The sequence below is a fragment of the Phoca vitulina genome, unplaced genomic scaffold (genome assembly GCF_004348235.1).
Source record: "Phoca vitulina isolate PV1807 unplaced genomic scaffold, GSC_HSeal_1.0 scaffold79, whole genome shotgun sequence".
Lineage (NCBI taxonomy): Eukaryota > Metazoa > Chordata > Mammalia > Carnivora > Phocidae > Phoca > Phoca vitulina.
In genome coordinates this window covers 3,150,184-3,177,684 of record NW_022589782.1, presented here as the reverse complement: position 1 = coordinate 3,177,684, position 27,501 = coordinate 3,150,184, and the positions used below count along the sequence as shown (strand labels likewise).

The 27,501-nt window shown below is 44.8% G+C and overlaps 1 protein-coding gene across 1 annotated transcript in view; it reads right to left on the bottom strand.

Annotated features, from left to right (window-relative positions):
* SDK1 (sidekick cell adhesion molecule 1) overlaps nucleotides 1–27,501 on the bottom strand; it is an 860,571-nt gene that overhangs the window by 152,145 nt on the left and 680,925 nt on the right. The window contains exons 20-21 of the mRNA XM_032394092.1: nucleotides 11,884–11,999; nucleotides 9,934–10,126 (exon numbers count right to left, since the gene is read on the bottom strand). Of these exons, the coding sequence (XP_032249983.1) occupies nucleotides 9,934–10,126; nucleotides 11,884–11,999 (309 nt within the window). The remainder of the gene's footprint in view (nucleotides 1–9,933; nucleotides 10,127–11,883; nucleotides 12,000–27,501) is intronic.

The following is a 27,501-nucleotide window of genomic DNA, read 5'->3' as shown; positions in this document are numbered from 1 at the left end:
GGCAGAGGCTCGGCTTACTTATCTCTGCAACCCTTTCAACACCCAGCTGCCTACCTCGCACACAGTAGGCGCTCCAAAGACACCCAAATATAAGCGTGCACATGCATTTCTGCGTTGGACAGATGATGAATGGACCGATCAATCAACGTTTAATTATAATATTATCACAGTAGGAACAAGACTTGATAAGATAGGCACACATTTTTTTTCTTTAAAAATGGAAAAGCTAAACTTCATCAACCTTCTCCTTTAATCCTAAACTATTTTTGGGGGTGGTATATACAATTTATAATTGAAAAGTGGGTTTCATAGCAGAATACACATTATTCCTTTCAAGCGCTCATGAAACATTCACCAAGACTGAGCATGTGCTGGGCCATAAAGCAAACTTCAGTAAACTTAAAGGAATTGAAATTGTACAGTGTGCTCTCTGACCATAATGGAATCAGGCGAGAAATCAGTAGCAGAAAGACAAGAGGAAAATCTCCAAACTAGCACAATTCTAAATAATTCATGGGCCAAACAGGAAGTCTCAAAGGGAATAAAAGAACTGAGTGAAAATGAAACACAATATGTCAAAATATGTGGGATACATCTAAAGCAGTGTGGAGAGGACAGGCCTCAAATCAATAGTTTAAGTACCTACCTCAAGAAATTAAAAAAGGAAGACCAAAAAATAAACCCAAAGAAAGCAGAAGGAAGGAAATATTAGCAGCAAAAATCAATGAAACTGAAAATCAGAAAACAACAGAGAAAGCTCAATGAAATAAGAAGCTGGTTCCTCCAAAAAAAAAAAAAAATCAATAAAACTGACAAATCTCTAGGAAGAATGGCAGAAATAGAAAAAGAGATCAGCAATATCAGGGATGAAACGAGAAAGATGGGGACATCTCCTCAGCCACGGGACGATACACAGGGATTACTGCTAGCAACGTTACACGCACACTGGACACCTGAGGGGATCGGTTCCCTGAAAAATCACAGACTGCCAACACTCAACCAAGATTAAGCAGACAACAGAATAGTATAATGACTACTGGAGACACTGAGTTTATAATTAAAATGTCCCTCCCAAAAGAAATACCCAGGCCTAGAGGATTTCACTGGAAAACGCCACCAAACATTTAAAGAAGGATTGACACCAGTTTTACACAATCTCTTCTGGAAAGCCAAAGAGGGGCTGGGGTGCCTGGGTGGCTCAATCGGTTGAGCATCTGACTTTTGGTTTCAGCTCAGGTCATGATCTCGTGAGATCGAACCCTGCGCTGTGCTCTGTGTTCAGCGCGGAGTCTGCTTAGGATTCTCTCTCCCTCTGCCCCTCCCCCTGCTCATGCACTTTCTCTCTCAAATAAATAAATAAATCGTTAAGAAAAAAAAAGAAGGAAAGGAAGCAGAAGAGGGGGAGCACTTCCAAACTTACTTTATGAGACCAGCATTACCCTGACACTACACCAGACAGACAGTAAGTCCAGGAAAATAAAACTGCAGACCAATATCTCTTGTCAACCTGGATGCAAAAACTCACCCACAAAGTATTAGCAAACAAAATCCAACAACGTAAACAATAATTACAAACTAGGACCAAGTGGGATTTCTTCCAAGTGTGCAAGGCTGGTTCAACATTTGAAAATCAATCCGCTGTATCAACAACTCGCTAAAAAGAAAAACCACACGATCGTATCACCCAATGCAGTCGCAGCAGCTGACAAAACTGTATGTTTGGTAAGGTGGTCACAGTTCAGGGGTGGGGTGAGAGTGGCTGCTAAGCATTACAGGGAGTGTGAGAGGTTAGGGGTCCAAGGAATAGCTTCTCCGAGAAGGAAGTGAGCTCACCAGGTACTCAACGTGCCGGGGTGGGTGCGGAGTTGCCACTTTCGGATGAGGGAGATCTGAGCGTATTTGTGGGCTGACAACCGGTCAGACTCTTCATCCTCCGAGAGAGGAACTGGGGTGAGAACAGAGGGGCCCTGATATGGGAGCAGAGGGGGAGGATTCCCATCTTGGACGGCCTTGACCTCTGTAAACGCCACCTTGGTGAGTACAGTGAAGCCGAGGCCTTGGGGAGCAGGGCAGGCTGGGCACAGCACCCTCAGTGGTACAGGAGGCCGGCCACGCCCAGAGCCCCATGGCCGGGACAGTAGGAAGCTGGAGGACAGGCAAGTGGCAGCCCCGGGTGACTTTTTTTTAAACATATGCTAGTTTCAATTCTCCTTATAAAGAGAGTACATACCCACTGTAGAAATGAGAATATGTGGCAAAATCCAAACAAAAATGTAGAAAATACGCATGATCACACCACATAGATATAACAACTGTCAGAAGTGTGACATGTTTCTTTCAAGGTTTTTTGTCATCTCATTTAGTTTTATACAAGTGTGTTTTTATAAAATTTGGATCTCCTATAGTTTCGCATATTATTTTTTTCACCTAACAACTAGATCATGACTATTTTCTCTAAAAACCTTTTAATAATGACAAAATATTTAGTATACTGTCATTCCATAATTTTTAAAATTATACCCCTGTGGAACATTTGCATGTTTTTCTTTCTTTTTTCCAATTACAAATAAATGCAATGAACCTTCCCACATTCAAGTGTTGGTGCACATCTGTGGGCATTTTCTCAGGGAGCTTCACCACATAATGTTTTCCGCAGGTGTCAGCCTGAGGGCAGAGAAGGAGGTGGTCTGAACTGAGCAGATGGGGACCATGCCAAGTGAAGGTGCTCAGAGGGGTTGGGTAGAGCTGCCCTGGGGAGGGTCAGGGAAGGCACAGCCAGGAGGCCTGACAGGGCGTTCAAGAAGAAGGTAAGGGATCTGGCAAGATGGCGGAGGAGTGGGAGATCTTAGTTTTGTCTGGTCCCAGGAATTCAGCTAGATTTCTATCAAATCATTCTGAACACCTGCAAACACAACCGGAGATGTAAGAAAAGAATAGTTGCAATTCTACAAATAAAAAGGCGACTCTTTCTGCAAAGTAGGAGATGTGGAGAAGTGAATCCGAGGCAATATATCGGAAGATAAACCATAGGGGGAGGGAGCCTCCATCAGCCAGCACTGGAAAGTGATAGAGCTGTGGAGCACAAAATCAGAACTTTTAGAAGTCTGCTCCAGTGAAGGACGTTGCTACCTGAAAGGCGCTCAGGCAACAAAGTGGGGCAGAACCCTAGGTGGGACAGTGTGGTCTCAGGATCCCCAGGGTCCCAGGAAGACTGGGGGTGCCTGAGTGTGGCAGAGCTCCCAGGCATCAGAGCAGGGAAACCGGCTGCAATCAGCGAGCCCAGGAGTGGGCTCTCAGCTCGGGATTGACATATACTGCGAACTGTGGCACAGTTGGGTGACTGCTCTCCAAGCAGGGGCCCACCAAGCGGCAGGACCTCAGCAAGACCCTCCCCCTCTCCCCCCAGGGAGGAGCGGGGTGGGTGAGCACCGCAGGAGTCTGCAGGGTTTGGAGACGCAAAGCGGGGTCATGTGCCTGAGATAGAAATGTTTGGAGTGGGGCTAGAGACCAGGGAGAGAGGAGGGATTGGCTGCTTTTCCCTGAGGGCTCACTAAGGAGTGGGGCCCCAAGCTTTTGGCTCAACGTGCCGGGGTGGGCGGGGCCAGAGATTCGGAAGATGCCATTTTCATTCTCATCCTCTAGAATGGCATGAAAAGCCTTCAGAGAACAAAAGCCACCTAGAGCAATCCAGAGCAAATTATTTAACCTGGCCCTGTCAAGGGTGGTGCAATTCCTCCTCAGGCCAAGACACTTGGGAATCAGCACAATAGGCCCCTCACCCCAGAAGATCAGCAAGAACATCCAGCCAAGACCAACTTTACAGATCAGTGAGAACTGCAAAACTCCAGTGCTAGGGGGAAAATAGTATATAGAATTCATGATTTTTTTCCCACAACTCTTTAGTCTTTCAATTTTATTTTTTTTCTCTTTCCTTTTTTAAACAATGTCTTATTTTATCAACTCTTTTTTAAAAATCTTTTTTAATTTTCATTTTTACGCTTACATTCTACCCTTTCATTGTATTTAATTTTATTTGTGTGTGTGTGTGTGTGTGTGTGTGTATGTAAGTTTTTCTTTCTTCACAATTTTGGGATGCAGTTTCTTCTAATAAACAGATCAAAATACACAAAAGATCCAGTGTATTGTTCTGTTCTGTTCACTTGTCTGGTTATATTCTCTTTTTTTTTGTTTGGTTTTTTGTTTTGGGTCTCTTCTGATTTGTTTAGTGTATATTTCTCTGGGGTCATTGTTGCCGTTTTAGTATTTTGTTCTCTTGTTCATGTAATTCTTCTCTGGACAGAATGACAAGATGGAAAAACTCACCTCAAAAAAGAGAACAAGAGGCAGTACTGACTGCCAAGGACCTAATCAGTATGGACATAAGTAAGATGTTAGGACTAGAGTTCAGAATGACGATTATACAGATACTAGCTTGGCTTGAATAAAGCATAGAAGACACTAGAGAATCCTTTTCTGGAGAAATAAAATCTAACCAAGTCAAAATCAAAAAGGCTATTAATAAGGTGTAATCAAAAATGGAGGCAGAAGGAAGAATTAGTGATATAGAAGACCAAATGATGGAGAACAAAGAAGCTGAGAAAAAGAGAGATAAACAACTACTGGATCACAAGGCGAGAATTCAAGAGATAAATGATACCATAAAGTGAAACAATATTAGAATAATGGGGATCTCAGAAGAAGAGGAAAGGGGGGGAAGAAGATATATTGGAGTAAATTATAGCAGAGAATGTACATAATCTGGTGAGGGAAACAGGCATTCAAGTTCAGGAGGCACAGAGAACCCCCCTCAAAATCAATAAAAATAGGTCAACACCTCGACATATAATAGTGAAGCTTGCAAATCTCAGAGACAAAGAGAAAATCCTGAAAGCAGCTCGGGACAAGAGGTCTGTAACCTACAAGGGTAGAAACATTAGACTGGCAGCAGATCTATCCACAGAGACCTGACAGGCCAGAAAGGACTGGCATGATATATTCAGGGTGCTAAATGAGAAAAACATGCAGCCAAGAATACTTGATCCAGCAAGGATGTCATTCAAAATAAAAGGAGAGATAAAAAGCTTCCAGGACAAACAGAAACTAAAAGAATCTGTGACCACTACACCAGTCCTGCACGAAATATTAAAGGGGATCCTTTAAGTGAAGAGAGAGCCCCAAAGTAACATAGACCAGAAAGGAACAGAGACAATATACAGAAACAGTGACTTTACAGGTAATACAATGGCACTAAATTCCTATCTTTCAATAGTTACTCTGAATATAAATGGGCTAAATGCCCCCAGTCAAAAGACACAGGGTATCAGATTGTATAAAAAAGCAAGACCCGGGGCGCCTGGGTGGCTCAGTCATTAGGCGTCTGCCTTCGGCTCAGGTCATGATCCCAGGGTCCTGGGATCGAGCCCTGCATTGGGCTCCCTGCTCCGCGGGGAGTCTGCTTCTCCCTCTCCCACTCCCCCTGCTTGTGGTCCCTCTCTCGCTGTGTCTCTCTCTCTCAAATAAGTAAATAAAATCTTTAAAAAAAAAAAAAGCAAGACCCATCGATATGTTGTCTGCAAGAGACACATTTTAGACCCAAAGGCACCTCCAGATTGAAAGAAAGGGGGTGGAAAACCATTTACCATGCTAATGGACATCAAAAGAAAGCCAGGGTAGCAATCCTTATATTAGACAAATTAGATTTTAAACCAAAGACTGTAATAAAAGATGAGGAAGGACACTATCATAATTAAAGCGTCTATCCAACAAGAATAACTAACAATTGTAAATATTTATGCCCCTAACATGGGAGCAGCCAATTACATAAACCAATTAATAACAAGATTAAAGAAACACATTGATAATTATACAATAATAGTAGGGGACTTTAACACCCCACTCACTGCAATGGACAGATCATCTAAGCAGAAGATGAACAAAGAAACAAGGGCTTTGAATGACACACTGGATCAGATGGATTTCACAGATATATACAGAGCATTCCATCCTAAAGCAACAGAATACACATTCTTCTCAAGTACACATGGAACATTCTCCAGAAGAGATCACATACTGGGATACAAATCAGGTCTCAACCACTGCCAAAAGACTGGGATCATTCCCTGCATATTTAAGACCACAATGCTTTGAAACTGGAACTCAGTCACAAGAGGAAATTTGGAAAAAAACTCAAATACATGGAGGCTAAAGATCATCCTACTAAAGAATGAATGGGTCAACCAGGAAATTAAAGAAGAATTTTAAAAATTCATGGAAACAAATGAAAATGAAAACAGAACTGTTCAAAAGCCTTGGGATGCAGCAAAGATGGTCCTAAGAGGGAAGTATATAGCACTACAAGCCTTTCTCAAGAAATGAGAAAGGTCTCAAATACACAACCTAACCTTACACCTAAAGGAGCTAGAGAAAGAACAGCAAATAAAGCCTAAACCCAGCAGGAGAAGAGAATTAATAAAGATCAGAGCATAAACCAGTGAAATAGAAACCAAAAGAACAGTAGAACAGATCAACGAAACTAGGAGCTGGTTCTTTGAAAGAATTAATAAGACTGATAAACCCCTGGCCAGACTTATCAAAAAGAAAAGAGAAAGGACCCAAATAAATAAAATCATGAATGAAAGAGGAGAGATCACAACCAACACCAAAGAAATACAAACAATAAGAACATACTATATTATAAGAACATATTATAAGAACGTATTATGAGCAACTATATGCCAACAAATTAGGCAACCTGGAAGAAATGGATGCATTCCTAGAGATGTATAAACTACCAAAACTGAAACAGGAAGAAATAGAAAACCTGAACAGACCCATAACCAGCAAGGAAGTGGAAGCAGTAATCAAAAATCTCCCAACAAACAAGTATCCAGGGCTGGATGGCTTCCCAAGGGAATTCTACCAAACATTTAAAGAAAAATTAATATCTATTCTTCTGAAGCTGTTTCAAAAAATAGAAATGGAAGGAAAACTTCCAAACTCTTTCTATGAGGCCAGTGTTACCTTGATCCCCAAACCAGATAAAGACCCCACCAAAAAAGGAGAATTTCAGACCAATATGCCTGATAAACATGGACGCCAAAATTCTCACCAAGATACTAGTGAATAGGATCCAACAGTACATTAAAAGGATTATTCACCACAACCAAGTGGGATTTATTCCTGAGCTGCAGGGGGTGGTTCAACATCCTCAAATCAATCAACATGACACACTACATGAATAAAAGAAAGGACAAGAACCATATGGTCCTCTCAATAGATGCAGAAAAAGCATTTGACAAAGTACAGCATCTTTCCTTGATTAAAACTCTTCACAGTGTAGGGATAGAGGGAACATATCTCAATATAATAAAAGCCATATACAAAAAGCCCACAGCGAATATCATTCTCAATGGGGAAAAACTGAGAGCTTGTCCCCTAAGGTCAGGAACACGGCAGGGATGTCCACTATCACCACTGTTGTGCCACATAGTACTAGAAGTCCTAGCCTTAGCAATCAAACAACAAAAAGAAATAAAAAGTATCCGAATCTGCAAAGAAGAAGTCAAGCTCTCACTGTTTGCAGATGACATGATACTGTATGTGGAAAACCCAAAAGACTCCACCCCAAAATTGCTAGAACTCATACAGGAATTCAGCAAAGTGGCAGGATATAAAATCAATGCACAGAAATCAGTTGCATTCCTATACACTAACAGTGAGACAGAAGAAAGAGAAATTGAGGTGATCCCATTTACAACTGCACCCAAAACCGTAAGATACCTAGGAATACACCTAAGCAAAGAGGCAAAGGATCTGTACTCAGAAAGCTATAGAACACTCATGAAAGAAATTGAGGAAGACACAAAGAAATGGAAAAACATTCCATGCTCATGGACTGGAAGAACAAATATTGTTAAAATGTCTATGCTACCTAGAGCAATCTATACATTCAGTGCAGTCCCTATCAAAGTACCATCAACTTTTTTCACAGAGCTGGAACAAATAATCCTAAAATTTGTATGGAACCAGAAAAGACCCCAAATAGCCAGAGGAATGTTGAAAAAGAAAACCAAAGCTGGGGACATCACAATTCTGGACTTGAAGCTCTATTACAAAGCTGTAATCATCAAGACAGTATGGTACTGGCACAAAAATAGACACATAGATCAATAGAACAGAATAGAAAACCCAGAAATGGACCTTCAACATTATGGTCAACTCTAATCTTTGAGAAAGGAGGAAAGAATGTCCAATGGAAAAAGGCTCTTCAACAAGTGGTGTTGGGAAAACTGGACAGCCACATGCAGAAGAATGAAACTGGACCATTTCCTTACACCATACACAAAAATAGACTCAAAATGGATGAAAGACCTAAATGTGAGACAGGAATCCATCAAAATCCTCAAGGAGAACCCAGGCAGCAACCTCTTCGACCTCAGCCACAGCAACTTCTTCCTAGACACATCACCAAAGGCAAGGGAAGCAAGGGCAAAAATGAACTATTGGGACTTGATCAAGATAAAAAGCTTTTGCACTACAAAGGAAACAGTCCACAAAACCAAAAGACAACCAACAGAATGGAAGAAGATATTTGCAAATGTCTTATCAGATAAAGGGCTAGTATCCAAAATCTATAAAGAACTTATCCAACTCAACACCCAAAGAACAAATAATCCAATCATGAAACGGGCAGAAGATGTGAACAGACATTTCTCCAAAGGAGACATCCAAATGGCCAACAGACACATGAAAAAATGCTCAACATCACTCAGTATCAGGGAAATACAAATGAAAACCACAATGAGATGCCACCTCACACCAGTCAGAATTGCTAAAAGTAACAAGTCAGGAAACGACAGATGTTGGTGAGGATGCAGAGAAAGGGGAACCCTCCTACACTGTTGGTGGGAATGCAAGCTGGTGCAGCCACTCTGGAAAACAGTATGGAGGTTCCTCCAAAGTTGGAAATAGAGCTACCCTATGACCCAGCAATTGCACTACTAGGGATTTACCCCAAAGATACAAATGTAGTGATCTGAAGGGGCATCTGCACCCCAATGTTTATAGCAGCAATGTCCACAATAGCCAAACTATGGGAAGAGCCCAGATGTCCATCGACAGATGAATGGATAAAGAATATGTAGTATATATATACAATGGAATACTACTCAGCCATCAAAAAAATTGAAATCTTGACATTTGCAACAGTGTGGATGGAATTAGAGGGTATTTTGCCGAGTGAAATAAGTCAGATCAGAGAAAGACAATTATTAATATGATCTCACTCATATGTGGAATTTAAGAAACAAAACAGAGGAGCATAGGGGAAGGGAGGGGAAAAATAAAACAAGATGGAATCAGAGAGGGAGACAAATTGTAAGAGACTCTTGATCATATGATCAAGAGAGTTGCTGAGGGGAAGGGGTGGGGGATGGGGTAACTGGGTGATGGACATTAAGGAGGGCATGGGATGTCATGAGCACTGGGTGTTATATAAGACTGATGAATCACTAACCTCTACCTCTGCAACCAATAATACATTATATGTTAATTAATTGAATTTAAATTAAAAAAAAAGAATACTGGAACAAAAAAAAAAGAAGGTAAGGGGACTGGAAGTTGAAATGTGGGGGAAGAGAAGTCCAGCAAGACCACAGGTGGACCACATGGCTAAGACCAGACTGTTTCTCTGGCCCTCTGAACTCTTTCCGCTAGCCTGGCTTCCAGTTCCAGGGACCACCTTCCGCTGCTCATTACCAATACTTCCCACTGACTTATCTCCCCAGGGTACGCAGACTGCAAACACTCTGAAGACACAGACATTCCTGATGACCCTCCTAGGCCCCCACCCAGCACGGGATAGGACGGTGGTCTGGACCTCCCTGACACCTGACTTGTGACTGTTGAGAAGACACATGGTGGAGGAGTACTCACTGTCTTCGTGAGTCCATATGAGCTGAGGCGTGCTTGGAGGCCCGTCCCCTGGAGTGGTGAAACACAGAACTGAGGTGAAGTAAGCAGTGAACTTCTGCAGGTTCGTTATATACCCGTGGTGGACTCCGTGGAAATCTGGCGCAATGGTGACCATAGTGGTGGCCTCAGGGACCTCAGCTGGCCACGCGAGGAGCTGCGATGGGACAGGTTGAGAAAGAGATCCTTTTTAACTGCACACCTTCACTCTTGAGTCTGTATCAGGATTTTTATTTTGTGATTAATATATCTTCAAAGAAAGCAAAGTCATGATTAAGAAACTCCATAAATCCTACATTTTATGATCCCACTTAAAAATATGGAGTTGAAAGTATATCTCACAGATAATTGAACACAAATATGTACATGTATACATATTTTATACATGTATCTATAAATATCTACTTTGACCCATGTTGGAATAACAGACACTCCTCAAAACTTCACTTTCTCCTCACCTAAAGATGTTGCAGAGCGTAATGTTTTTTAACACTAAGCAATAAACACAACACCATCTTTATTTGACTTAATCAGTACAATGAAACATAAATGCAAATATCAACGAAACATGAACACAGATATTTTTTAGCTAGCACCTACTCTGCTGCAAAGAGAAGCCTCTGATTCCATGGGAAGGAATCTTAATTATTTACAATTTATGTCACACTAGTTTTCTGGAAAGAATTTTAGGAGGTCAATTACAATTTTAAAGAAATATAGTACATATACACTTTCCAAGGGAAGTTGTTTTAATGTTTGGGCAACATTATGTATGAGTGTGACTTTTAATTCCTTTGATACCAAATATTTCCAGGGTTAATTAGGTTTGAAGGTTGATATGCTGTGGGACACAAAGCGTATTTTTATATAGATCAAACCGACACTGAGCCATTGAATGAATGCTCTGGTCTTGCCAATAAGATTTGACAGGACAGTCAAGGAGGCAAAATCATCTTGGTTGATCAATATGATTTTCTTTCAAAAAAGCTTCTGAGTGTATATTCCTCTGGGGAGTCTAAAAGGAAAAGAAAAGGCAGGGCGAATTTCTAGCTGCATCTGCCTTTCTAGTGAAAACAAAAAAGGGTTTCTGTAAGTTGAATCCAAATGGGAAAAAAAAAGTGAACCAAGTGTCTAAGGAAATAATACTCTTGGAATCTGAAATTACGAAGAATTCAAGCAGACCACATGGAGTCCTTTCTTCATTAAGATCTCCCCTGAGTTTACCTGCTATTGCAGGACATTAGTGACTATGCTGTAGGTAAAATCAAGGTGGGACCCCAAGTCCAACCAGACGCTGATCTAGAAGGCAGGATGGACTACACTTTTGGAAACTGCATCCAAATACATCTATGAAGCTCACATATCCTGGTAGCTAAGAACAGAGGGCAGTTGCATAGTGGGAATCTGTGTCTCTAATTCAGGCCAGGTAGGTGCCCTGAATTCAATAGTCTTGGTTCTATGAACACAACTCTCCTCGAAGTTGAGACGGGGAGGGAGTAAATATCTTTACTTGATAGAAATATCATTCCCTTGATCTAGCGCCCTTTGTTCTAAGGCTGGGCTCTTCTGAGAGGACTCCTCTCCAGGAAGTTGTGGTTTGTACAAATGCTGATTCCAATCAACGGAGATAGGTTTTCCACTGCTAATTTTTAAATGGATGGCTTTTCTCAAAAGAAATCGCTCTGTTACATATGAACCACCCACTTGAAAACTAATAATGTGAGTTTCTGAACCAGTAGAGCAGATAAGACCTTGGATAAATGGTGACCCCCACCCCCACCACCAAAGCCAACACACTCAGTAACTTGATACAATGGGTTCTCCATGAAATGAGGAGTGGGCAGCCTTCTCGTTGGTCACAAGACCATGACAGACCAGGACAGCCACCCAGGACTCTGAACTAAGTCTGTGTACCTTGTATCCCTGGTTGATGCCGTTGATGAACTGCTGAGGTGGAGGGTTCCAGAGGAACCGGATGGTTGTGGAATTCACAGCTTCCGTCTGCACGTTCTGTGGGGGCGCAGTAGGCACTGTTCCAAGGCCGTCGTGGAAGACACCAAAACAAATGGTAGGAGGCCCAGTAGGGAGAAGAGATGAGAAAGAAACTCTTAGCTGCCACTCATGATTCACAGGCCATTATGGCATTGAGAACAGGGAAGTGTGATGAATGTTTCTGGAAGCTAATAGTGGCATTACAAAGAAAAATAACCGGGGCTATTTCTCATTTTCTGCTGGAGAATTCTTTAAGGCATTGGCAGAAAAGTGGACTGGATCATCTCATTCCACGGGTGAGGCTTTCCCAGGAATCCCCAGGTAAATAGTTAATGAGAGCTTTCTCTGGTTTGTTTCTCAGTTACTCAGGGTTTGAGATCCAGGCAAGGTTTCATTGAGAGACCCCCCTCTCCCATTACGTACCACTATGTTTCAAGACCATTTATCCTCTATATGGAAAAAAAAAAAAAAGCATCCCCTCCCATATGGATTGTTCACTCATTTGGAGGCTAAATTTCTCTTTGTCTGTTACAGGGACCACCATTTTGTCTTTCTGTTATTGACCAGCTATACGCTTGCCAAATGGCCTGCCTTCCAGAAGTCATGATCTTGGGGAGATACTCATGTAACCGAAACAGGCACATCGCTCTCTGGAGCAGTGGACGCCCAGGACAGCAGCCGAATCTGCCCGAGGAAAGCACAGAAGGCTGCGGTCACGAGGCACCTGCACTAGTTCTGGAAGAAAGGGCAGATGTCTGAAGAGGGAAGCCTTCTCCATTGGGAAGATGGAGTAAGGCCTGGTGTTATAAAACCCTGGAGTACCATGAGAAAGAGAGCATGGCTAGACACGGGGCACACGTGGGCAGCTGGGCTGAGGATGTGGGTGGGTCGCGTCGGGCATGTCTCCTATGCCGAACACAGTGGTTGGTAACGTACATGGTGGGCCATGGGGAGTCCAAAGTGTTTTGAAAAAGGCAGTGATGTGACATGGCTAGCTGTTAGAGGACAAGGACCTCTGTGGCCTCGAAGGAGGGGACCAGCCCACGGGCTGTGACATCCAACTCTCTGAAAAAGAAGGTCCTTGTTCTTTAGGAGCTTGTTTCAAAAATAAGACACAGAAGCCAAAAGGATCCTTTGGCTCCAGGTAAAGAAATAAAGACAACAGTCTCCTGGAACAGAGCACATGGGGACAGAGCACGGTCCTGTTAAAGATGACTAAGCCTCTCATTATGCTCTTATTCAAAAGCCCATCTCGTTAGGCAGAAGTGAAAAAAGCATAAAATTCCCCCAAGCCCCTCAAGTGTACTCTTCAAGTCATGCTCTTTTCCCGTCCTCTCTGGACTCTGGCTGATATTCCTCGGTCCCTGCCGCTGCAAGTCGGCAAGCAAACGGTCCGTTTCCCCATTCTGCATTTTCGAATTAAAAAAAAATGGCCAGGGGGATCACAGTGCCTAGGATGTAGAACTGGGAAGAACGTCACATCCGAGAAGAAGAAGAAGCCGAACTAACTACAAAATCTTAACTTCTCTTGAGCCCGCAGGAAATCCGAGGTCAACGGGGCCACCGAGTAGTCTGGAATGTTGAGAAAAGATGGGCCTCTTGGAGGGGAGACCACGTGAGCGCTGGCTCACCTGGGATGGAGCAGGAGAGAGGATGGGGGATACTGCACAGCCTGGTAGGGAAAGCTCAGCTGGAATTCCTAACGAAGTGCTAGTGGCTGAATGAGGGCCGGCAGCGGAGGGCAGAGTGTTTGGAGGCTGTGGACGCCCAGACGAGTTCAACCGTACAGAGACACAGAGGAGGGAATTACAAGGGCTTTCCCATCGGAAGCCAAGTGAGCCGGGAGCAGTGAAGTGACATGTTTCAAGGACTAATGGGAAAATCTATGGTCCCAGGGTTCTTGTCCCGGGGAAGCATCATAAAGACGTCATCAGGAAGACGAAGGCAGAGAGAATTCATTCCCGGCACAGCTACGCTGTGAAAAACACTGGAGGAATGTGATATCAGACGGACACTGAAGCTGTAGATCTATGCAGGGAAATGGGTGATTTCCAGAACCGGTTAAGATGAAGGTAAGTAGAATATATTTCTTTTCTTGTTTTTGACTCACTCTCAAATATAGTTGACTGTTTAAAGCAAAAAATGTAGCATTTCATCGGGACTTGTAGTGTGGGTACGAGTGAAGAGAGGGGTCCCGACAGCCCGAGAGACAGGAAGGAGGCCCGGAGGCACTGACTAGGCTCATACGTCGTGCATGTGATAAACTTCAAGATAAACTGTCTTTCATTAAGGATGTATATTATAAACTCCAGAGCAATCACTAAATGAGTCTAGAAAAGAGATCTAAAATAAGGCAAGAGTGGGGAAAATAATGTAAATATAAGAATACCTAATTAATCCCGAAGCAGGCAGGCAAAAAGTACAGAAAAGGAGAAAACAGGAGAGGGATCAAATAGAAAACAATTGGCAAGATGATAGATTTTAACCTCATTTTTCAAGTCACGTACCATGTAAACAGTATACATACTCATGAAAGACGGGCTATCGGATGAAAAGCAAGACCAACTGTGTGGTGTCTAAAAGAATCTCACTTTAAAGGTGAAGACACAAAGAGCTTACAAATAAAAGAACAGAAAAAATACATGCTGAAAATATAACCGCTCTGGAGTACAGAGGGGCAGCACAGGGGGATCTTGGGGGTTACAGAGATCATCTGTCTTGATCATGGTTGTGATTGTGGACGGTGTGCGTCTATCAAAACATATACAACTGTACACTAAAAAGGGAATTTGTATCATTTTCTGTAAATTATATCATAGGAAACCTGGCTTTTAAAAACTGCTGCAAACTCTTTGATGCTTTTCTCCCACTGAGGGGCGATGTCTGGGTCTGGGCCCCTTGCACGCGGGCTCCGTGAATACTCCGACCTGCAGAATACCACCCGGGCCTTGCTGAGCCTGAAGCTTCTATTCTCCGGAACCAGCCTCTCTGGGAGCGCCCCGAGCAGCCCTGTAGGAAGTCCAGGACCCTGACAGCAGCTTGCAGTCTCAGGGGATCCCAGCCTTGTAGCTTTCCCTGCTGAGGCCGCGACACGTGAGTGGATCCATGGCCCCCCCTCTGCCCCCAGCCCAGCTGCCAGTGGACCGAGGAGCCACCTGTTCAGGCCTGCTCCAGTTCCCGGCCCACAGCACCGTGACGTATAAGAGAACGCTGCTGGTCTTAAACCTCCAACTCTCTCAGGGAGAGGGAAGAAAAGTACGGGGGGCGACTGGGAGGAGACTCGGAAGTGTTGGGCTTTTTCTCCCAGAAGCCGCGCTTGCGGGGATAGAGGAATGCATCGCTCTCTGCAGGCTTCCTTCTGGGGTCTTGTGGGCCCAGTTACTGACTCTAGAATTCCATAAAACGTTCCCATCCAACGTTGTGATATTCTCTAGGTAAGACCACACTGATCTAACACTTCTAAAAACTTGGCATTTTGCATAAATTAAATCAAGCAATGATTTCCTAGTGCTCTAAGGGGACGTCTTGCATCTCTGCATTGCTTTGGTGCAACATAACGGGAGGCTGATGCTCTCCTGGGTCGGGCTGTTCATCCTCACGTCAGCGCGTCTCTTCGCTTGCCGTCGTCTCAGCAAAACCCCAGGGAGCTGGGCCGACCCAGCCAAGGAAGCAGTTCCGTCCTCCCTTCTCATTACCTGGGGCCACGTAAAACCAGGAGGTAAGTATGGCTCTGCCAGCCGCATCCTTGCTTCAAAGCTCATGGAGCTGGACGCACGTTCCTTCCCAAAGTCCCAGGAAGGAGGTTTCGGAGCCTCAGGTTCCTGTCTCTCGCCCGCCTGGGGCTTTGTACAAAAAAATCACCAGTTGTCCTAGCCATCCTTCACCTTCTTGTCGCCCTAATTATTGTCATCGGAAATGACTCACAAATACGTAGACGATGGAATTAAGAATTCCCTAGAGTGAGAGAAAGAGCTACAGCCAAGAAATCCTTCTCGACAGTGCTTCCCACGGAGGCTGAAAGGCCTTAATTATTGAAGGCCGTGGAACCCTCCTCTCGTGAGGAAAGGCAAGGGCCTCACTCCTAGGTGGGACTTCTCTGCAGTCTTCACAGGAGAGCTGAGGGAAGCGGGGGCCTCCCACTGCTCCGAATAAGGCCTCCATGGACATTTTTCTCCCCAGATAATTAGCATTTAAAGTGCAGTCCTTTCCTTGTCCCTAACTGCAGGCCTTGAAGTGGTCTGGTAAAGTGACAGGTGTTATGCTCTTCTGTGGTTTTCATTGCTTAAAAAAAAAAAAAAAATCCATTTTTTTCTAGATAATTCCCCCTGCACTAATCCTAGGATGCTCTCAGTCTTAAATTCAATGGAGCTTAAATGCTGTCTTGATTCTCCCAGCCAAGGACAAGGAGCTCTGTCATGAGCACCCAGCAACCACAGGCCCCTCATGACTACGGTGCGTGGATGGAGAAGCCACATGAGCAGTTTTAGAAACAGGAAGTGATCCGTTATAGGAAAGTCTGTGGCCAGGATAAAGCAATGGCCGAAGGTGGGATTTCTTGGGATGGGCATGTAGGAGGCACCACAGGGCAGGGAGGCCCTGTCAGGTGCCTCCGAGGGCTTACATCAGCACCAGAGTTACTGATGTCCGTCAGTTCTTCCTTGTCATCAACTGCTGCTCACAGCCACGGAAAAGTTTACAACTGTTAAATTACATTCGACAACTTTACCTGTGCATCATATATTGCTAAGTGCAAGGAGCCAGTTTAAAAGGGCTCCATAGTGTTTGATTCCAACTAGAAGACATTCTGGAAAAAGCAAAACTGTGGAGGTGGTCCATCAGTGACTGTCAGGAGGGGGGGGGATAGGAGGAGCACAGAGGATTTTTTAGGGCAGTGAAACTATTGCATATGATGTCATAATGGACGCATATCATTACACTTTCGTCAAAACCCACAGGGCATACGGCACCGAGAGTGAACCCCAATGTGAACTACGGATTGTGGGTGCCAGCGATGTGTCGCCGGAGTTCACGGACTGTAACAGATGGACCGCTCCGCTGAGCGATGCTGATGGTGGGGGTGCCGTGATGGGGAGGGGTGCGGGGTACACGGGAAATCTTTGCACCCTCTGCTCAGTTTTGCTGTGAACTTAAAACTGCTCTAAAAACTAAAGTCTATTTAAAACACAAAACTAGCCGTGACTTCGCTAGACGCTTTCCGAATCCAGTTCTTGTTACCCACTTTCCACGGAGCATCTGCAGGGAGGCCCCAGAGCAGCAAAACAGAACGGCGCTCTCCCCGACATCCCCACCGGCCCATCCTCCCAAGGTCACTTTTACATTTGTTGCAAGTTGCTTATCATCAGTGGATTTTGTTGTTGCTGTTAAGTGTGTATGGATTTTTTTTTTTCAATTAATTTGCCAGCATTTTCACCCGGTCATACACAGAGGGCATGTGCGATTATGCTTATTTCCTGATGCCAGGGGTTCCCTGGTAAGATATGAATGATTTTTAAAAATTTCCTTCTTCCTCCTTCCCTTCCTTTCTTCCTGGCTAGTCATGTAAATTCAGCAAGATCTGATTCTTGATGGATTTCAAAACGAATCTTTGGTTTTAGAAATATAAAAATGTTTTAAAATAATAAGCTACCTAAATAAATCAATAAAGAGGACTACAAAGTTTTACAGCTTCAAATAATTGACTTTTTGAAATATTTGGGATCAGAGAGTACATAATTAATATTCATAGGTCATGAATTTTTCAGAACTTTAGGTCTTTAATCAAATAGAAATGAATGTGTCAATATTGCCTAGTGCATGCTTCCTTTTTTTGGATTTTTCAACTCAATTCATTTGCAAAACTTCTTAAGAATGCATGCAACCAAAACTTTTTGAAAAGCTGATTTCTGAAGTCATTAAGGCCCACAGTCCACTGTGTACTTTATATTTAAATATATAAATATTTATTAAAATTATTTATGTCTATATTATTGATTCTATTTTGTATTTATAGAGACTTACTTCCACAGCATAATGAACAACTTTCTGATGAAAGGGAGTCATCGGGGGTGCCTGGGAGGCTCAGTCAGTTAAGCGTCTGCCTTCGGCTCAGGTCATGATCCCAGGGTCCTGGGATTGAGCCCTGAGTCGGGTCCCTGCTCAGGGGGGGAGCCTGCTTCTCCCTCTCCTTCTACCCCTCCCCTCTGATCATGCTCTCTCTCTCAAAATAAATAAAATATTAAAAAAAAAACCCCAAATAAAGGGAGTTATCAGGTACACCAAGTCAGACAGTAAAAGAAATTTTCTACCCAGGGAATGTCAGGGCAATGATCTGAAATTGAGATTTGCGTGCTCAGATCATCTTCTCCTTCTTCAGCCTAAAGTCAGTACCTGACGGCAAAGGAATTGGATGAAGTGAGGATGCCCGGCAGATCACGCCAGCTTTGACCCTACCCAGAAAAGATTAGAAGTGGGAAATTGGTTGCAGCTATAAAACAGGAAGGAAGGATATTTATGAGTCTGGTCACAACCATATCAGATCGAGGACAAGAAGCTGGTTACAACGTGCTGCTCTTGAAAGCTAAAGCCAATACTCCCCCTCCCACCTGTGGAATCATTCATGTTACCCGACGGCGCAGAAACATTGGCAACCTGTCTGGGACCAGTGGGGCACGGGAAATAGGACAGGTACCCCTTCTGAATAACACTGTGAGGAGCTGTGTGGACAACACGTCAGACGACCCAGGGACAAACTTAGTGGGAAGATAATATAAAGCAAAACGTTCCGATTGACTCCTTCAAAAGAAATGCTGAGAATACTTACGTTGTAAAAACGCACACCTGTGTTAGACTGAGCGTCCTGTTTGTGGGCCATTTCCTGTATTGGCTCTGCAGAGGCTCAGCAGATGCACCCAGAGGAAGTGAGGAGGTCAGGACAGCGCAGGAGACGCACTGCAAGAGGGTAGCTGGCCAGACCTCAGCTGAGCCCTTCCAGTTGTCCTCACCTGAGGCCGAGGGACTGGGTTTTCCCACGCCCACAGCGGCGCCATTAGCCACAGGCTGGCCGTGGGGAAGGGGGGCCCTGGGTGAGGCAGTGGGCAGCTCCCGGGGGGTCACAGCAGTGAGCCCCGAGCAGGCCCTGTGCCAGCGCTGGGGAGGGGCAGGCCCCCCCGAGGAACTGATCGCGACAGGGGCACCGTACCCCATGCCAGACACGCTAGGAAGGATGAAGTGGCCAAAAGCTAAATGGATACTGGGAATAAATCAGGTATCAAAGAACACAGTTGTAAGTTTTGTATACCAAACCCAACAGAACGGTATAAAGATTTTACTGCAAAATTCAATCTGAAAAGCCTCAGATTCAAGAAATCCATTGTTTTATTCACAGAGAAGTTCTCCTCTGTAAGAGGTGGCCTGTGGCCTCAGAAGCCTCATTAAATGATGCTATTGGAATGGTAAATCTAATAATATCCAAGACCTTTTTTTTTTGTTGCTGCTTTGTGAAAGACAAAAAAATGGCAACGCTTTTGACAAAAGAATTTCTTTTGAGGGACTGAAGATAATGCCACATGTCAGGTGAGGTTAGAACGATCAGTATTCATCCACCCGTGATGGAGACTTTTCGGATTTAATGATCTGAACTAAGTTTGTCTGTGGACCACCTGACATGTCATCCATTGGTCTTCTAATAGCATTACTTGAAAATGGGAACTTCTCTGTTTCCTATTTCTGTTTTTTAATACTTATTTATTTATTTTAGAGAGAGTGAGTTTGCACATGAGTTGGGGCAAGGGGCAGAGGGAGAGACAGAATCTCAAGCAGACTCCCCGCCGAGTGTGGAGCCCAATGCAGGGCTTGATCTCTTGACCCTGAGATCATGACCTGAGCCGAAATCAAGAGTTAGACACTCAACTGACTGAGCCACCCAGGTGCCCCCCTCGTTTCCTATTTCAATTTCAGATGGAAGCCTCTGGACTTTTGGAAAGAAGAGTCTCCCAAGAGTGTGTGAACTGAACAAAGCACTATTGTTATCACTGTTGTTATTAGTTTTGGTGACTGGGTGTCATGTTGGAGATTTGTGGAAGCATGAATTATTGGCACCAATGGTGGCTTAGTTAAATGACATTTCTTTTTTTTTTTAAGATTATTTATGTATTTATTTATTTATTTCAAAGAGAGGAGCAGAGTGAGCAAGAGAGAACACGAGTGGAGGGGGGACAGGGCAGAGGGAGAGGGAGAAGCAGACTCCCTGCTGAGCAGGGAGCCTGATGCAGGGCTTGATCTCAGGATCCTGAGATCACAACCTCAGCCGAAGGCAGATGCTTAACTGACTGAACCACCCAGGTGCCCCATTAACGGACATTTCTGAGCACCTAGTGGACACGGTCGAGAACTGCCAGGACCTTGTGGAAGCATCCTGACCCATACGGGGTCAAAGCAGAAACTCAGCTTGGTTATGGAGTTACCTGTGCACTCGTGATATAGGATCGATTTTATAATTCTAAGGAGTCGCTGTCTGAACTCTGAAGGCAAAATATTAAGACTGACAACAGCATCTGTGTAGATTCATAGAAACACCCCTTATTCTGAAATACTTGATATGGAACACATTTGCTCAGAATCCAATCCATTCACCTCATCACAAAAAACCACTCAACATTATGTCTGTCAAAGAAATAAAAGGAAAAGCTGTTAACCTAGAGAAACATTATACCCGTAAAGTGCCATTTAAGGAGGTTGAATTATCCACATTCCAGTTAATGGCAAGGAAGAAGTTTCTCCTAACTGGGGAAAAGGTAATAGATAATCTTCAAATATGTGACCAGCTACTTGTGCAAATACTTTCTCGTCAATGGTAACTTCCATGTATTTGAAGAGGTTAAAAGTCTGCACGCAGTCTGAATGGAGCCATCTCAAGAAAAAAACCAGATATTAAAACTATGATGTTCACCAATCAAGGTCAAGTATCTCCCTATACATCTTGAGAGTTTTGATTGGGAAAGTTTATACAAATTCAGCATATAATAGTTTCTGTTACATTCTCCAAAGGTGACCAATGAGGCTTAAAAAACAATACTGTTATGAATCCATGGACTGAAATGTATTTGAAGCATTTCACTTCATTGTAATTATTAGTGGTATTGATTTTCATAGGTTCCTATCTTTAACTAGTGGGTATCTCTCCAGGTGGGCATGAGTCTGACAAGCCCTCCCTAGTGTTTGATAGTTTCTTTGCTTTTTGAGAGGTCAAGATCTTGCAGGCTCATCTTATGCATTACCTGCTGGAGACCTGACTTGGAATCATCCATTTACTTATCCAAGAAAGCCTGTTTATTTATTTTTTTATTTCTTAAAAATATTTTGTTTATTCATTTGAGAGGGAGAGAGACAGAGAGAGCATGAGCAGGGGGGAAAGGCAGAGGGAGAGGGAGAAGCAGACTTCCTGCTGAGCTGGAAGCTGGACATGGGGTTCGATCCCAGGACCTGGAGATCATGACCTGAGCCGAAGGCAGACGATTAACTGACTGCACCACCCAGGCACCCCGAAGAGCCAGACCAGGCACCCTATTGATGGTGCAGATCGAGCTGTGCAGACCAGAGGAGGAGATGCAAGGGCCCTCCGAGGCCATGGGGCTCACCCGCAGCACCCAGATGGGTGGCCCATCAGCTACTGTGGGCACAGCTTCTCAGAGCTTCTCAGACACAGCGTTCCTGCTCTTTCGGTTACCCTGCACCTCTGCTATGCTCGGTAAAGGGGCTTTTCCTTATGCTCCACTAAAACCTCGCCTTCCACGACTTGTGCCCAGTGACCCCCGTCTGTCTCCTGGGTCAACGGTCCCTCGCCCATATTAGACTATTTGAAAATCACAAAAGTGTCCAGTTAGGCTTTACGCCTCCTGGCCAAATAGACACCCTGTTTCTCTGTTTCCCGTAGGGCAGGATTTAGGGAGCCCTGCCCGCTCTGCCCCGGCTGCCCTCCTCTGAGAAGCCTTGGTTTTCCCACGGCCCCTCACGGTGAGGCGCCTGCAGCTGAGCTCAGCGCTCCAAGTGGCACCCAGCCAAAAGCCCGATTCCACGGGATTGTGATCTGCCTTGATTTAGAAATGTGTGGTCTCTACAGGGAGATTAAGATTGTGGTCGCAGCTCCCCTTGGGTCCGTGCTCACGGTGCTCACAAGCCTCTTTCCCCCCTTTTCTGCCAGGAACGTGTACTGCTATTTACAACCCATAGAATCTGAGGTGATGCTGGGCGAGCGCTTTTCCTGAGCCGTTCTCTGCGCTGAAAGAGTGTGTCTCAAGCAAGCGCTCAAACAAAATTATGCAGATTCTGTAAAGCTTACGTGTAACACCCTTGAATAAATTCCGTGCTATCATGACTCAGTCTACGTAAAGGGCAGAATCGGTTTACAGTCATTGTTAATCTAAAGGAAGCAGCGGTGACCACAGGGCTTTCTGACGTTGTGGAGATTCACAACACGTCAGACAAAGTGAACAAAGTGACGCTGTAGGAATTCATGGGGTCTCCCGGGACAGGAGCCTCTGTGCTAGGACAAAGATTGCCTTCTGCACCCTGCTTCTTACCCCCATCGGACGGGGGCAAACCCAGGCTGACGGTGCTGGGCAGCCCCCTGACGATGCTGTGAAATCAGCTGAACTTAGCACAGAATGAAATTACAGTAAAGTAGCCCTGCCTTATCTGTTGCAGATAAACCCAGAAAGTCAGCGAGCTCTGCAGAAACAGTTCATCTCTCGTGGCCCTCAGGGCGCCGGGGGGCAGTCTGGTGTGGGGCTGTTCAGGGCCCACCTTGCCTGGGAAACGGTCTCCTCACTTTGGACCCATTCGCTGGGGATGGAGCCGTGGGCCGGGCCGCAGCTTCTGGAGGGCGCCCCCACGCCGCGCTGGGGCACTCGGGTCTTTGTGTCTTCACCACAACTGTGCACTCTGTTTTTCATTAGCCTTAAAGGGGATGATTTAAAATATTAAGGACTGCGGTGTCTATCCAGAACTTAGTGGGGATTCATGGGCATCTAGTTCTCCAGGCGATCCTACAGAATTAAATGTCTCTGCCTTTCAAACAGGGGAGAAACAAGCTCATTATTTGGAAGAATTACTGGCTCCACACTGCTGCATGGATGTACATATTACAATTTGTGTGTCGGGTGTTCTCGTTAATTCCAGATCGTTACAGGCTGTGGATGAGTTCTTGTGTTGTTACGGTTCTTGTGGTTTTGATACACCTGAATGTTCTCACTGCATTAAACATTCCTAACACATTATTAGGGTAACAAATCTTGGACAAATAAGCTCGGGTATCTTTTTTTAATGGCCTGAATAAAAAAAAATACTTTAAAACTTTAAAAGCATTGTGCGGCCCTTTCTGAACTTATTTTCCCCAATTTTTTTGTCAGGCATTGAGGAGAAAACATTTGCGACCGGTTTTTAGGCTAGGGAGGGACAATGTGTGGGGGCAGAGCAGGTGGGCACTGGGCTTTCGTTGGAGCTTCTGAGGTAAGAAGCAGCAGGAGGGAAGGGAGGGCCTCGTGCTGAATATGGAGATGAAATTGGCATAGGATTGGAGACTGAAGAAGAAATGAGAAGCATCTGTCTTTAATCAGACATCTAATTGTGCCTTGTTTATTTACATATCAGGCATTGTGCTTGGAGTTGGGGATGCAGAAACAAACTGGACACAGCCCCCACCCTCGAAGAGTTCCCAGGCTTGTCGGGAAGACTGTTCTGTAGACGTGACAAAATAACATGCTGGTCATAGCAACTTAAGACTGGTTTGATTTTTCCTTGTGTCTTCCAGAGGCAACTGAAGGGCAAGTCTCCCCCTGGGAAGCTCTCCTCACTCACGAGGTCATCTGCACAGATTCAGGTGCTGGAACCCTCCTCCAGCCCCCAGATCTTAGCTCTGCACCCAGGCGGGTCACCCCACTCATGCCCTCACTCAGACCCCTGTTCGGGTTTTTATTGTGGGCTTCAGTGGTGTCTCCCTTGCGGACCCTGATTTGTCCTACAGGCCAGTGGGAGCCTCTTCTGAAAGGGATGCAAGATCAGCTGAACCAAGCACCCTGTGTCGCTTGAATTCGGTGTTCTTTAAACTGTAGGTCACAAATGCATTAGCAGACCAGGAAATCAATTTAGTGGTCACAGCTAGTGTTTGTGAAAGAGTGGGAGAATGAAACAGAATGAAATAGGATAGAAAATATCAAAGAACATCACACAGTGTAAGGGTGACTATTGGTTTATGAATCTTTTGTTTCAGCTGTGTGTGTGTGTTTGTGTGTGTGTGTGTACTGGGTTTCATTGTCAAATAGATTTCCTATTGTAGACTGCAGTCCAAAATGTCCACAAACCACTGCAAATCCACCTGCTGTGTGAACATAAGTAAGATGAGCTCTTGCTTGTTTTCTATTCTATATTCAAGCTACACCGGAAATCTGGAAATAATTTTTGTCCATGTTTGATACATGCAGAACGAAAAGAGCACAAGTTCCAGCATCTTCCAGCTATGTGACTTTGGGCAAGTTAGTTACCTCTTGGAGCTCCCATCTTTCTCTGTGAAATAGGAGCAGTGACACCAGTCTCTCACGACTGCCGGGGGGATGATCAGGGTGAGGCATGGCGTGTTCGTGCATAGCAGGGGACAGCAAAAACTCATACAGAGTGGCTTCCTCCAAAATGCTAGTTTCCTATCCTATCCTTTCCTTCCCTGAAAATTCTAAAAGACCGAATCGAGCTCATTCCTGATGGAACATCCCACATCATTTTGTACAGTTCTTACTTAATGTTGTGGGTGATTCTGGGAGAATCTGCAACATTATCCTCTTCTGTAGGTGCAGCCTGAGGTCTAGAAAGTCTTAAGGATTGAGAAACCAATCTTTTGTGCAATGTCATTCATGCCACATTGAGAATTTCCCAGGAGGAGATGCGAATGAAGCTTGCAAACAGAGCGTTCATTTATAATCCTTACTTTAGAAAACCTTTCAAAGCCCAAGTGAACATTGAGGAGCTTTTACTAATGTTTTAGAGATGTGGATAACCCAGTGTTTTTCTTCATCTCTCTTTAAATATGAAATATTTCTCTTTCATTAGAAGGTAATGTTCTGAAACCAGAATAAATCATTATAGCACAAAAATACCTGTTACAGGAAGAAAAATGACAAAGAAATAAAACCAGAAAAAAATTAAAACCTTGGCATGCTCAAAATGATGATTTATAGTATAATTTGTCTTTGGACCCTTTATAGAAAAACCAACATCTGCATCTTTGTGAACACAGTTAAGAAACGAGTGGAAGTTTTCTCGTCTACACGGGCGTATTTTAGGATCTGGCGGTCATCTCTCACACTCATGCTCCGGCAGGATCCCATGCTCAGGCTCACTTGAGAACCCCACGGTCACGCTGTGTCTGCATGGGGCTCTGGCGGGGAGTTGAACTGTTTTTTAATAAAACCTGAATTTGGGAACCAATCACTGCATCGGCGTTGGATTTGGACCCCTCATTGCTTCAGATGACTACAGTGCTCTCCTCCTCCTAAATGATAGGAAAGTTGCTGACGTCGACATTGGCAGTAAGAAAAATGCTTGTAATTATACTGGGCGTTTAGTTATGAAGAACTTACATGCTATGGCTTTTTCCACTCGCAACCGAAAGCACATTGATTTCCAGAGCGTCTTGAAAGAAATTCTTGAGTCAATTTAAGTTATTTTCCATTTCATTTTGGGTAATCATGATGGAGACTTGACGAGCGGGTTCCATGTGAGCCGGATTTTAGGCCGTAGCTCCTGTGGCAGGAGGGACCTTTCCTCTCACCCCCTTGGAAAGTTCACATGGCTGGGACTGCCTTAGAGTTCTGCTGCTCGATTTGTAAGTTAATATGTCGCATTTTAAAACGCCTGGAGCAGGAAAGGTCAGGGAGGCACTGCTAAGAAGATCTATTCGATGGGACTGGCGGACAGGATAATGGCAGAATGGTGGATGAGGGGGGTGCATGACGAGCGGGGGGCGGGGTGGTCAGAAAGTTTATATTAAAGAATACCCACATGTCCAAGGTGTTAGCCCACACTGAGAATGCGAAGAGCCCAAGTAGACAAATCAGACATTTTTAATAGATCTCAATAATAAATGGGATTGAAAAGAAAAATGGGCCATGTGACAGGTGAATAGTAGGTTCAAATTACTTCAGGGATCGACAGCTCATTGTGTTGAACTCAAGGTACGGATGACCAGCTCATTGTCCTTCCGGAGCTTCCGTGAAGGAAATACACTCGAGAGCCAACCTGTGCGCCCAGCAGCGGGCGGGCGCTCCCTGCCCCCCGGGGCCAACGCTTGCCCGTCACTCTGCGTCTGCTGTGGGCACCAGCAAGGGCCGCCTGCGCGCGCTTGGCTCTGTCCCCCAGGCCGAGGCTGGACATTCCTGAGTTCTCTTTGAGAATGACTGGCCACCGCGTCACACACCGCCTCACGGTGGCCAGGCTGCACCATCTCTCCTTGGCGTTCCGATGTTTTCTCAAGAGGAGTTAAATCCAAAGAGCTTATTAAAGTCAGGACAAATTATATCTCATTTCCCCTGATGGATCAGGCTTGCCGCTTGGCTGAAGGGAGGAGGAAAAATCAGGCGGGCTGGCCGGAAGCTTTATTCTTCCCGAAGCCCGGGTGCTTCCTGCTGTTCCCGTGGAGTCCTGACAGACTCCAGAATTATGTGCATATACGTTGCAATAATTTTCCAAATTAGGCTGACAAATAATTAATTTTATGAGCTATTCTCTTCCCCTCTAATATACAGGCATTGAAATTATTCTCTTTCCAGCTGCAAGGGCCAGCTCAGTCCTACAGGCTTGGCCAACACACGGCACTAGCAGCCGGGGGTCACCCCAAGCCCACGGAGAGGGGTCCCCAGTGGCCACAAGCACATTCAGCCGGCACCCAAACAGACCACGAGCTGAGGCCCTGAGGAACCGTGGGGCTGGTGTCTGCTAATTCTTACGTGGGCAATTCCAAAGGATCATGAGGCCCTCCGCATGTAGCCAGCTGTGAGACAGAAGGTCACACGATTTTACGTCTAGAAATTGCATATCCTCTGCATTTGACTCCTCAGCAGGAGTCGAGGTAGGAAGCAAGGCAGAAACTGCTAGCTAGCTGCCCTCCACTATCTGTCCCCCCTTTCTTTCTTAGCAACGGGCAGAAATGTATCCAGCCGAAAGAGCACCAGACCTTCCAGCACAGAGATATTCCATGAATTGTAAGCTTAAGTCAACAGCAGATGGAACTTCTAAGAAAGTTCTTCAAAGACGGGCACACCTGCATAGTTGGCCACAAGGCATAACGCTCTCTCCTCCTCCTAGAATGTGGGCCTGAGAGCCGGCATCCCAGTAGCCAGCTCGCAGCCATGAGGCAAACGCTAAAGAAGGCAAAACGAAAAGAAGGAGCCTGACTCTCTGGGGACCATGGAGCTGCCACTAAGACCCCATGCAACCCAAGGCCCACTCTTGATGGGAGGAAACAGAAACACGCCTCCATTTTGTTTCAGCTGTTAC